The 12,832-nt window shown below is 46.6% G+C and overlaps 1 protein-coding gene across 1 annotated transcript; it reads right to left on the bottom strand.

Moving 5' to 3' along the window:
• Positions 1 to 11,463: 11,463 nt before the first annotated feature.
• On the bottom strand, positions 11,464 to 12,441 carry LOC306668837 (olfactory receptor 10AC1; the record flags this gene model as incomplete). Its single annotated transcript, XM_079152621.1, has 1 exon — positions 11,464 to 12,441. One exon carries the CDS (start codon positions 12,439 to 12,441, stop codon positions 11,464 to 11,466), a length of 978 nt encoding a protein of 325 aa, XP_079008747.1.
• Positions 12,442 to 12,832: the final 391 nt, after the last annotated feature.

Here is a 12,832-nt window from a genome sequence, read left to right as displayed (position 1 = left end):
AGAAAGGGAAATTTATTTAGAGAAAAAGGATCTATTTCAAACATCCTTGGAAGACAATTTTAAGATACCTAGGTTGTCCATTTATTCTAGACTTCTAAGAAAAAAAAAAGACTTAAAATATATTAATAATGCTAGCATATTATTTTATTAAATCAGGTTATAATATTGTCAAGTTATATTTTTATGATATATACATGCTTTTTATGATGCAAGCCCTTTCATTAAAAATAGGTACTGGTTATACATATTTTATCAGTCATTAGGGTATTTATTTCACTATTTTAAATTTTTTAAAGGCTTATAGCACTTTATTTTGATACATTTTTGGTCAAGTAGAGGATTAATTTAATGACAATGTTTAATCAGAAAACTAGTCCTCCATTATGTTGTCCTTATAGGAAAATATAAGAAGTTATATCAGGATATACTCTTTGACAACATAGTTTTCCAAATATATTATGGGTAAAATGGTTTAAAAAAATTTCTTTCTTCTTTTGTACTGGGGATTAAGCCCAGGGGCGCTCAACCACTGAGTCACATCCCCAGCTCTCTTTTGTATTTTATTTAGAGACAGGGTCTTACTGAGTTGGTTAGTGTCTCACTGTGGCTGAGGCTGGCTTTGAACTCCAGATCCTCCTGCCCCAGCCTCCCCCGCTGCTGGGATTACAGGTGTGCGCCACCTCGCCCAGTCCGACTTAAAAAAAAAAAAAAATTGAGAGTGAATTTCTTCTGCTGAAACTTTTATTTTCAGTTATTCATTCAGCAAAACATTTTACCAAAAATGAATTACTTTCAGGTGTAGTGGTAACACTGGAAAAACTGAAATAAGCCCATATTTTGCAAACATAACCATCCCATGACTGAATGGCCTTCGACTTCCCTCTCTTGCCTTGTGCCGGGAATGTCACATCCTCCCTGTGAACCACATGGCCCAATGTGATGACAGGCCCTGGTTTCCAGGGCAGAGGATTTCAGCCCAGAGTTTGATGGGTGGGTGAGGGAGGGGGGCTTGCACACCATGCGGCAAGCCTTCCGAAAACTCACCTTAAGTGTCTTTGATCTTCTCCTGAAGTCCCCGACCCTGCTGCAGTGACTCCTTCCCCATAACCTGGGCTTCCTGAATCAGATGCTGGCGGAGGAGCCAGCCTCCCACGCAGGAAAGGAGGTGACCGAAACGTCCAGCTTCTCGGGCTGAGGGCCTGGCATGCAGGATGTGTGGTCTGTCCCTAGCAGCAGGACTCTGGGGTCTTCCCTGGAGAGTCCTGCTGTCGTGTGGGAGGGGTCCTGGCTTCTCTGCCTCCATGTCCAACTCAATCACCTCTACAGATTCTGCAGGTCTCTTACATCCTTTATAAATTAATTTCCTGTTTAAATAAATAGAGTGGGTCTTTAAAATTTTTAATGCAACCAACCTTTGATTGATCTCCCCTGTTGGTCTCAACCCGACCCTCAGCCAGTTCCCACTCTGCTGGCCTTCCGGTCTCAGAACTTCTGTACGTGATGGGATAGAGAGCCAGAGAGCAGTTCAGCAGGAAGGACCACAACTACCTGGGATCCTCCATTCATCCAAAGACAACAATGAAAACAACAGTAAAGAATCAAGAGCTTGGAGGGAGACCTATCCAGGACCTGCCCAAGCAGAAGTGAGAAAGGTAGACTGGAAACCTGCTTTCTCCTTTGCTTACCATTCCAGCCAACAGCTCCCTTCGCCCATGCCCTACCAGATATGTACCCATTGTTCTTCCAAGGGATGCCGCCTGAGGTGTAAGGCTAATGGTTTTCTTTGCCTAAAAAGCTTTGGGACTTCAGCCTCTATCTTGGTTCCGTCCTAAACCAGTTCCTCTATTCATGTTAATTATCACGGCCCTGAGGCAGGTACTAACAACAACCCCTGTTTGTACAGTGAAGACTCAGAGGCCCATCGAGGTGAGAGTAACTTGTTCAAGGTCACAGTCAGGACTGAGACCCAGGTAGTCTGGTTCATGCTTCTGTGAAGGATGACACTTTTTCTCCAAGACTCAAGTTAGCACCATGTTCCAGCAATATTAAGATGAAGACTTTTCTCCTTGTGTATGTTTTAAGTAACAACCAAGAATGGATTAAATTCTCTTTGTGGATTGTTTTCCAGAAGGCAGCGACTCCTTTAGAGAGAAGCTGAAGGTGGAGACAGCAGGAGGTCCATGATGAGGCTCTAGAACCACAGGAGCCTCCAGGAGAGGAGGCAGACACTGCAGAGAATGTGGACAGCGGAGGGAGCCAACTAAGGGAGGGGTGTGGTTGGGAGGCCTTCCCCTCCCCTGGCAATACGAAGACAGTACATTTGTTCATTGTCAGAAGGATCTTAGAAATGTTAATCTCCAGTTCTTTAGTGTGAAACTGGAGTTTCAGAAGCTCTAGGCAGACTTAAGGCATGCTGAGCACAGTGGCCCACACGTGTAATTCAAGCTACTAGGGAGGCTGAGGCAGGAGGATCCCAAGTTTGAGGTCAGCCAAGGCACCAGGTCAGCTAGGATCTTAGAGAGATCCGGACTCAAAATGAGAATTAAAAAGAAAAAGGTTAAGAAAGACTTAAGGCCTCAGTGGGTTGTTACCCAGAACTCAGATTTCTTAGAGAAATGCTGCCCCCCAAAGGGCTATGCAGGTATTGTTTGTGAGTTACGGTTTACAAATAGCAACTGTATCATATGCGGAGGACTTTCACTGAAGATCTAATAAATATTTTCCATATTTGCTTCGCCTTTTCTTTTTTCCTTCTGCATGATGGTGTTCTCCCTCCCTCCCTGGTGCCCTTCTCAAACCTTCTGTCTGGTGACCCAGTTAGTCTGGGGAAGAAATGATTGACGGCCCTGTGCACTCCAGGTCATCTAACCGCTCCCATCTGCTGGAAGTCGGCATTTCAAGGAAAAGGATCTGCTCAATCAGAATAATTGGGACCCTCCTATCCTAAAGATGTTCCCTTTCCTGAGTCCAAACTTGGGAGAGAGTAGCAGTAAGAAATTACGAGCTCTTGGAGAAGAGGGGAGAAGATGAATCTGGAACCCAAGCAGGAGGATGCAGTCTGAGCAGAGGGACGGGTCCTCTGGTGGTGTGGGAGCAGCTCACGAAAATGGCGGTGGTCATCAACCTTGGGTGCACCTCAGCATCACCCAAAGGGGACCTCAAAAGCCAATGCCTGACCCACACCAAGACCAAGTGAGAGGGAGTCTCAGGGGCCCAGATGCCGTGAAAGTCTTTCGGGACCCATTGACAGCAGACTGTGGGGCAGCAGATGAAGTCCAGCTGGGTTTGGCTCCCAGGAATCCTGGCGGCATTAACACCAGGAACAATCAGACTTCAGCAGTGCAGCACGAAGAGCTGTATCCCAGCGGTTGGATCAGGGTGAAGGTTTGTAAGCTGGGTGTGCAGAACACAGGCAATGAAGTTAAGGGGGTGGTGCAGGGGGACAAAGGACTCCGAGCGGCTGACAGGAGAGAGGACAGGGAGGGCTGGGGGTGCAGGCTGGGGTGTTGGTGAAGAGCAGCTCAGCCAGGGAAGCGGGGGTGAGAGTGTGAGAAGAGAGGATGGGGGTGGGCACCGGTTTCTTCCCCGTGATGAGATTTGTCATGTGGGGAGAGCTGACATCAGTGATGGTCCGTTGAAAGGACAAAAAATATTTTATTCCACATCCATCGTCTGAGGTAGTATTTATAGAGTCCGTGTTTGTGTTAATCAGGTTTTTTTTAAATTTTTTTTTTATTTTCTATATTTTATGATGCTTCAGTATCTCAGAGGCTTTCCTGGCCTGGGAGAGACTTCTCCTAAAATTAGCTAATTCCTAGAGGAGGAAAATGATTCTCCGGTGACTCTGCTGTCGCTGCGCGACCAAGCGGTCCCAAGCCCACGCTCCTCAAGCGCCTCCTTGCTCCAACTTTCACAGGCCAAGCCAGCATTTTCCCTGTTCTAAAGCACCTGAGGCCCAGGTGGTGGACAGCCCCAGCCCACTCCCGGAGCCCCAACCCCACGGGGTCATTCAAGCCCGCCAGGCCTGAACTTGCTGGAGCTTCCTGCCCCGCCTTGCCTGTTTTTTCCCAAGGACGCCACACTCCAGACCTGGGTCTTGCTTTTCCTTACTCTCCTGCCTCCTGCCTAGCCATGTGCCTCCCCAGAGGCAGAGCCTGCTCCCTGCTCTCGGGAATTGGAGGCTGCAGACTCTTGTTTCAAAGGCAGTTATTTCTGTATCTGTCACCTTCCAGAGCTGGTTAACAAATCTCAGGTACAAATTTTGAAAGAGTGTTAACTCTTCCAGCTTTCAAAATGAAAGCTCATGCGACACCCAACCCCACAGTTGACTCATCAGGATTTGAGTGGGTTCTTTGCATTTTCAGTACCTTCTGGGGCCGGCCCTCATTGGGCAATCTCTAACGAATCAGCAACTCTGGATGTGATTTTTTGTTATTTGGACATTTGACCTTGGCAGGTGCATTGTTGGGGCTTATGCAGGTGAGCTCAGAGCTTTGAGGGCTAGATTACTCATCTCCGCGGCCATCTGTGGCTTCAGTATCATAGCTTCCTAAACATAGTAGCCTCATTTGGCACCGCTGATCACTCTGTCCTTGAAATTCTCTTTCCTTAGTTTCCATAACCCTGCAATTTCTTGGATTTTGTTCTAATTTTATGATTGATCTTTAAAAAAAACCCCACTGTGCAATCCTTTCCCTCCGTCTGTCACCTATATATGTTTTTTGGAAAGGCATTTTTTGAATGAGTAGCACACGCTCATGGGTGTAAGGTGGGCCTTCAATGAAAAGCACAGGTCTGTCCCACCTGTTATCTAGACTCAGACTTTTACTTTGGCACAAACTCGTGAGTGTGTGTGTGTACACGTACAAAACACATGCTTTCACACACATTGCACACACATTGTATGTTTTTGTGCATAAATGCTAGCACACCATAAACGTGGATTCAATAGTTTATTGAGCAGCTACTCCAAGCCAGACACTAGTAAGGAAGTGGGAGTACCATGGTGATAAAGGCAGCCAGCCTTTCACAGAGTTTACATTACTTTGTAAGAATAGGTCATTAAAAATTAAAAGGCAAATAAGTAAGATAGTTTCCAATAATGAAAGACGGTATAAATTCATGGGTGCTAGTGAGAGAGCAGGTAGAGAGGTGGCAGTGGAAGGCAGCGTCTGAGCTGAGAAGTACCTGAATACCCAGGGGCCAGGCTGGGAAGCTCTGGAAGCATTCCAGAGAAGAACTAGAAAGGGAACCGCCCAGGCACGGCAGAAGAAAGGGGTGGAGCTGAGGCCGAGGGCTTCGGTTCACATGATCTCTTAATACAGCATCTGGTTCCACACCAGTCACAGATAAAACTGCTTTGTTCTTTTTGGCAGCTGTCTAGGGTTCCAACATAGGAAAGACCAAAGTGGATGTCATCAGCCACATTTGGGGATGGGAAGAGGAGGGTCAACAGGCAAAAAAATAGGGGAAGTAAGTTTTGGTATTCTGTTGCACAGTAGGATGACTATACTTAACTGTAATGTGGTGCATACTTCCAAGTAGCTAGAAGAGAGGGTTTTGAATGTTTCACCAAAAAAAAAAAAAATTAAGTTGATGGATATGCTAATTATTCAGGTTTGATCATTACACAGTCATACATCAAAACTTTATGCATGAATGAAGGTATACATATATTAACACTTTACATTGCACTCCATCAATTTGTACAATTATTATGTGCCAATTAAAATAAATTTCTGGCCTTTTGCTAATAATCCAAGTAATGCTGACATGAATACTTTTGAACATTAATTTTTTTCCCATAAATAAATTTATAGGGTCAAGCTTTGAAAATAAAATCACTGAGAGGAATGACACATGGCATTAATGTAAACTAATCTGGCCTGCTTGTCATCTATGGTAGTATATTCCCACCAAGTGCAGGGGAGAGTTGCTAGCGCACTTTTCTGGCCCTGTGTTGTCTTTAGAGTGATGTCAGTTTGACAAGGCCACATACCACCACATACCATCTTGTTTTCCATTTCTCTTACCAGTGTGATTGAAACTCCTTTTTCTTCGTGGAAAATTTCTTTGTGTTTCTTTTTCTGTGAATGGTTTGTCCAAGTTTCTTGCCCATTTTTCCTTTGGAATTATTAATCTTTTTCTTATCGATTGGCAAGAGTTCTTAATGTGAAATAAGCCTCTTTCTTACATGAGATGTGGGTCTTCCAATTTGTCTCTTCTCTTCTCATTTTGCTTTTCTCACTTAATAACATACAAGAGACCTAGTTGGTGCTCCATGCCAAAAGCTTTGGGGTTTTCTTTTCACATAAAAAGTAAACTCCATGCTTGGTGCTGTGCTTAGAAACAGTCAGCCCATCCTTCAGTGTTAGTGCTACTCAGAGTCTGACCAGGAACCACCTTTCAAGTGCCCTTTCTCTCTGCTGGAGCTCAGCCATGTCAACAGTCCCTGCTACCTGGCAGTTTCTAAGAGGACCCAGATTCTCCCAGCATACCCTGGCTGCTGCCGGTGCTGCCCCTTGGTGACGCCATCAATGCTGAACCCATTGTCTCTGCTGTCCTTCCCTTGTGTTCTTCATCTCAGTGAGGCTAACCTGACCCGTTTCCCAGGACAGAAAGCTACCTGTCATCCCTTTTTACCGGCTTGCGTGCTGGTTCCTATCTGTACCTGTAGCCCAATCTGTTAATATAACACATGTGACATCCTCCCCAACTCCCTCCTCACTCCTAGTAAGAACCGGTCCTGCCCTGCCGACGAGTTTCCCTCGTCCCCTGCTTGTGCTGGTCCCTCCGCCCGGACTCTCCTTTCTCAGATCTGTGTGGTCTGGCTACCCCTACTTGACTTTAGATCTTACACATTATTTATACCAGGAGCTGATGTACCCTGAGACCCCTCCACCCTAGGTCTAGGCTAGATTTTTCTGCAGAATCTTGCTTTCCACCTGATAGTACCTATTACACAGTAATGCAAGTGTCTGTTTATTTGCCTGAATTTCCAAGATTTCAAACTCCATATGGGTTTCATCTTTATTCCTTTAATAATTTGGGTAGGTACTAAGAATACAGTGACATCCTGATTGCGGGTGAATCCCCTGCCATCTGGTTCTTGGCATTGAACTTACTAAGCACATTGTTGCACTTGTGGTTGAATGAATAAACTCTGGAATTTTCTCAGTATAGCCTACATTTTTACTTTGGTTTGGTGCTAATTTGTGTCCTTTAATACATTAGGATATACTGATGTAACATTGTATAAAAATAGTCACATTGGGGGAATTTATTCTCTCTATGCATTTTTCACAAGGCTCTGTGGATTGCAATTCTCCCTTTTAATGTCTCCTCTCTTGTTCGATGGTAGTAATGCTTCCCCCAGGCTACCATTGGACTAAAACATTTTGGTGCACTCTGGCTTTTATTCCAAATAAACAAAGCTCTGCAGTTACCCTCAAATCCACCCCTGCAAAGCTGGCACTGGGTCCCTTCCCTTCCCAGGGCAACTGGTGAGGAGACACATGCAGTAGAGCAGGAATCAGGCCCTTATCTGGGGACAAAGGGTAAGAAGAAGTCTGATTGACTGAAATTTGTTTTAAATAAAATTTTATATAGGAAAGTAGTATACATTGAAAATGATTATGAGAAATTTGCAAAATATGCAATAATGAAAATAAAAGTAACCCATATTTTCATTGCTGATGGGACTGCAAATTGGTGCAACCACTATGGAAAGCAGTATGGAGATTCCTAAAAAATCTTGGAATGGAACCACCATTTGGTCCAGCTATCCCACTCCTTGGTTTATTCCCAAAGGACTTAAAATCAGCATACTACAGTGATGCAGCCACATCAATGTTTATAGCAGTTCAATTCATAATAGCTAAACTATGGAACCAATCTAGATGCCCTTCAACAGATGAGTGGATAAAGAAAATGTGGTATACATACACAATATTACTGAGCAATAAAGAAGTATAGAATTATGGCATTTGCCAGTAAATGAATGGAACTAGAGGCTATCATGCTAAATGAAATAAGCCAGTCCCCAAAAACCATAGGCAGAATGTTTTGTCTGATAAGCAGATACTGATCCATAGTGGGAGAAGGGTAGGGAAGAATGAAGGAACTTTGGATTGTGCAGAGGGGAGTGAGGGGAGGGGTGGGGCAGTGGGGATGGGAAGGACAGAGAATGAGACAGACATTATACATGTATGATTGCACTACTGGTGTGACTCAGCACCATATACAGCCAGAGGAAGGAGAATTTATGCTCCATTTTTGTACAGTGTGTCAAAATGCATTCTACTGTCATGTATAACCAATTAGAACAAATTAAAAAATAAAAAAATTAAAAATTTTATAAAAGAAGAAATATAAACCATAGTTTCATTACACAGGGAGAAAAATTATTAGCTTTGGGGTGTTTCTGAAAATGTTCAGTCTTTTATGTATTTTCTTACATATATGCAGGTATGTACTGATTCTTTAAGTGTCAGTGATTCTACCTCATGAAAATTTTATTCAGCATTACATCATGAGTATTTCCTCATGTCACAAGTAAACCATCAAACCTCTTTTTTTTGCGGGGGTGGGGGTGCTGGGGATCGAACCCAGGGCCTTGTGCTTACAAGGCAAGCACTCTACCAACTGAGCTATGTCCCCAGCCCCCCATCAAACCTCTTTTTGCATATATTTAATATATTTCATTTTTTATTCGACCATTATTTTGGTATTTGACCTGTATATTGCTTTGCTCACACAAAAATACTGCAGTTCACATTCCTTAAAATACTTAGTCCATATCTCTGATTATTTTGTCAAGACTTCCAGAGGGAAATCGGTAGGTCAAAGAGGAGGAGCTGGGGAGGATGGTGATCTAGAGGGAGGAATGGGGCTCTGTGAAGCCTGCACTACAGCAGAACCTGAGACACTCTTCTCCCTTTACCCCTGCTGACACTGAGAATTGTTTGAGAAATTGTAAATTTGATGAGACAAATGATATTTTATGTCTGCAGTTTTTGCTACTAATGAAGTTGAACTTTAAGAAAAATATTTTATAGTTATCCTGTGAATTGTCTGGTCCTGTCTCTTCCCCATTTTTAAAAATGCAATGTTCATCTTGTCTGAGTTTCTTTGGAGGGTAGGGAGGACACGTGGGAGCTATTATATTAGCCATTTCATTGTAATATTTGTTGCCATTACATCTTTCTGCTTTGTCACTTGCTTTAAAATGATATGCATAAACACATATCATCACATTACATATACTTTTAAATAAGCACAGAATTAAATTTATCTGTAATTAAACCTATCAGTCTTTTTCTTTTTATGTGACTCTTGCTTTTTTTGCTTAAAATATCTCCCCTTATTCTGAGATAAACTGTTTTTATTTTTAACCTGTTTTCATTTTGCAAGACTGTTTTTTATGGTTGTGCCTTTTAGATTTAAATCTTTAATCCATCTGACATTTACTTTGGTGCATGCTCTAAGGTGAAGACCCAGCGTCCTTTATTCTAAATAGCGTTCTCTTTCCTTCTCACCTGAGTTCACACCAATGTCCTTACCACTGCCTGCCTCACTCCTTCCCTTCCGGATCCCAGACACACTTCCAGCTTGGCCACTCGCCTCCGTCTGTGGACTATGGTCCAACTCCTTTCTGGTGTCATCATCTGTTTTGCACTGTTATCAACAAGTCACCTTCCTAATATGCAACTGCATTAGTGTCATATTCTTATCCTCAATATTCAGAGAATAGAGTCACAGTGTGCCATTCAAGGTCCCCTGCTCTGCTTCCCAAAGTTACCTTGGATTAGAGTTACCTCTGCAATTACCCTGAGCTAACTGTCAATCATTCTGAGTGCAAGCTTACATGCTCATTATCTTTGGAAATCATCTTTAACATCCCAGGCAAGTGTCCCACTCAGGGGTCAGGGAGTCTAGAAAAGCCTGTGCCCAGTCCTTCTGTCAGCAGCTTCCGCTTTCTCGAACATCCACAAGCAGATTAGAGAGTGGGCATGTCAGTGGATTTTCTAGAAGGTTGGAATCAAAGTAAATCAATCACTTTCTCCAAAAGTCATTTCAGACAACCTGACTGTGTCCAGGAAACCTTCTCGATGAATGCTAACTCTGACATTTGTCATGTCACATACAATCAGTTGGCGCTAAATTATTGATGCTTAATGAATGTTCCTTTTTAAGTGATCCATATGTGTCTTTGCAAGCTCCGTTTTAATGGATGGAGAGCAGGAAGAATCCTTCCAGATCATTTGGTCTCATCCCCTGTTTGGCAATTGAGGCCACCAAGGCCGGGAAGGGGAAGGAAGGCATGCCGTAAGGCCATGGAGCGCCTCGGCAGCTCCTGGGCCTCTGACTCCTTCCTGCTCTCCCTCATAGGCTAGTTGCCTGCTGGTTTAAGCTGGAATTTCTTTTCTCCTCCCTTTTTACACTTCCCTGAGAGGCATCCCGACATCCGGCCTCAGCAGCCATCTACAAATCCAAACTGCTTCCTCCTCTTGAGTCTCTTACCTAAGCTCTGGATGGCGGTCCTTGTGCCATCTATCAGTCTTCACTGGACAGTCCCAGCAATTTTTCAGAACAGCGCCGTCGTTCCCTCCTCCCTGCCCCTGCCCCCCTGGGTTCTCTTCTCGGCACTACCATCCATCAAAGGACTGAAGTTAGAAGTGCCCCATTCACTCCTGCCTCTTCTTCCTCCCACATTGAAATGCTGTGGTCTCCATTTGCCACATCTCTCCACTCTTCCCATGTCACTTAATTACCTGTGCAGACCCTCTGGGCCAGACTCCATCGGACCTCACTGGGGAATGGCAACAGATTCCCAGATGGGTCTCCGTATCTCCAGTCCATCTGCCACACGGCAGCCTGAGAAACCATATCAGGGACCAAGGTCCCCGCACTCCATGACTTCAGATCCAGCAGTACTTTCCTCGTCCTTTCTGAGGTGCCCCAGTCCTGATACCCAAGGGGCTCGGCGCATTCTCTGCTTTTCTCTTCCCAGGCTGACCGCCTGCTCACCCTCAGTGCTCTGCCCTTCCTCTGCAGCTCCCCTCAGTCTGAGTAACCTCCACCCTCTGAGCTGCCCTCTCCATCTCTTGTTTACTGCTAGGGTCTGTCCTGGGGGGCGGGGGAAGGATGGCCAGCCCCCGCAGGCCATGAGCTGGGTCTTCTCTATCACAAAGGCCACCTCTTTTCATAGGCCCAGGTTACAGGGAAACTCAGTAGGTATCCATGGAACCGCTAACTCCAGATCTGGGGCTCTTCATCACCCTGTCCTGGCCCTTCCTCCAGAGGTGGAGCCACCCCAGGCGACGCTGCTTGTGTACTTCCAAGTTCTCTTTCCTGAATCCAGTCCTTGGGTGCCCCCCTACGCTTTCCCCGTTGCAGACACCTCATGGTAGGGCGCCCTTTAAGGAGCAGAGCTGCCCACTCTGGCCTGGTCCTTGCCTGCTATCAGGGCTGACACAGACCCTGACCCACAGCCTGGTCAGGTCGCCAGCGCCACAGCACCCTGCGGATGGCAGTAGTGATCTCGCGGTTGCGCAAGCTGTAAATAAGCGGGTAGAGCAGCGGCGTGACATTAGTGTAGACCAGCGCCAGCGTGCGGTCCAGCCGCGGGGAGTAGCTGGTCTTGGGCCGCACGTACATGAAGGTGGCACATCCGTAGTGCAGGAAGGTGACTGCCAGGTGCGAGGCACAGGTGGAGGCTGCCTTGCGCCGGCCCCTGGGGCAGCGCAGGCGGCGCAGGGCTGCGGCGATGGCCCCGTAGGAGGCCAGGATGAGCATGGAGGGCAGCAGCAGCAGCACCAGGCAGGCGCCCAGCAAGGGCAGCTCATCGGCGTAGCTCCTGGTGCAGGCCAGCTGCAGCAGCGCCGTGATGTCGCAGAAGAAGTGCACCAGCAGGCGGGAGCCGCAGAAAGGCAGGTGGAAGACGGCCACCGTGAGTCCCACGGAGACCGCCAGTCCCGCGAGGCAGCAGGCCAGGGCCAGTCGCGCGCACAGTCCGGGGGTCACCACGGCGGCGTAGCGCAGCGGGTGGCAGATGGCTACGTAGCGGTCGTAGGCCATGGCAGCGAGCAGGAAGCATTCTGCCCCACCCAGCGCCACGAACATCTGCATCTGAAAGGCACAGCCCAGGAAAGAGATGGGGCTGCCCCGGCCATGGCCCGCCACAGTCAGGTCCGCCAGGGAGCGGGGCACCACCACCAGCGTGTAGCAGAGCTCGATGGCCGACAGCTGGCACAGGAAGAGCAGCATGGGGGGCCGGCTGGGCACCGAGGCCACGGCCACCAGGATGAGTAGGTTCCCGCTCAGGGTGGCCAGGTGCACAGTCAGCAACAGCAGGAAGAGGAACGGCCTCAAGTGCGGGAACTCAGAGAAGCCTTGAAGGAGAAAGCCACAGGGCAAGGTGACATTGCTGGGGCTGTCCATGCATGGCAGCCCGGAGACACCTGTGTGAGAGAAGTGAGGAAGGGCAGGTTTGCAGGGGGAGGCATTTCTGCCCTGCTGGAGGAGAAAGATCAGGTGGAAGTCAGAGGGGTGGGCTGGAACTCTCCACAGAAGCCTTGAGTTCAGCCCCTGGCGGCGCAGTGCCTCACTCTGAACCCCAATTACAAGGAGTGCACAGTGCCTCCCTAACTCCAGTTATTTTGTGGGTTCTACATGGCCATGAGAGTTACCTCTGCCTCCACTCAAGTTCTCCAAGGCAGAAATGTGCCTTTAACCTCTGCTTCTCTGTCTTCCTCCCTACCCTACTCTGTCATTACTGAGCCGCTTTTTGTGATGTGTCATAGAATCACAAAAATGTAGAGCCTTAGAGATG

Source organism: Sciurus vulgaris (assembly GCF_902686455.1).
Source record: "Sciurus vulgaris genome assembly, chromosome: 8".
NCBI classification, from domain to species: domain Eukaryota; kingdom Metazoa; phylum Chordata; class Mammalia; order Rodentia; family Sciuridae; genus Sciurus; species Sciurus vulgaris.
This window is presented reverse-complemented; position numbering and strand designations above follow the sequence as displayed.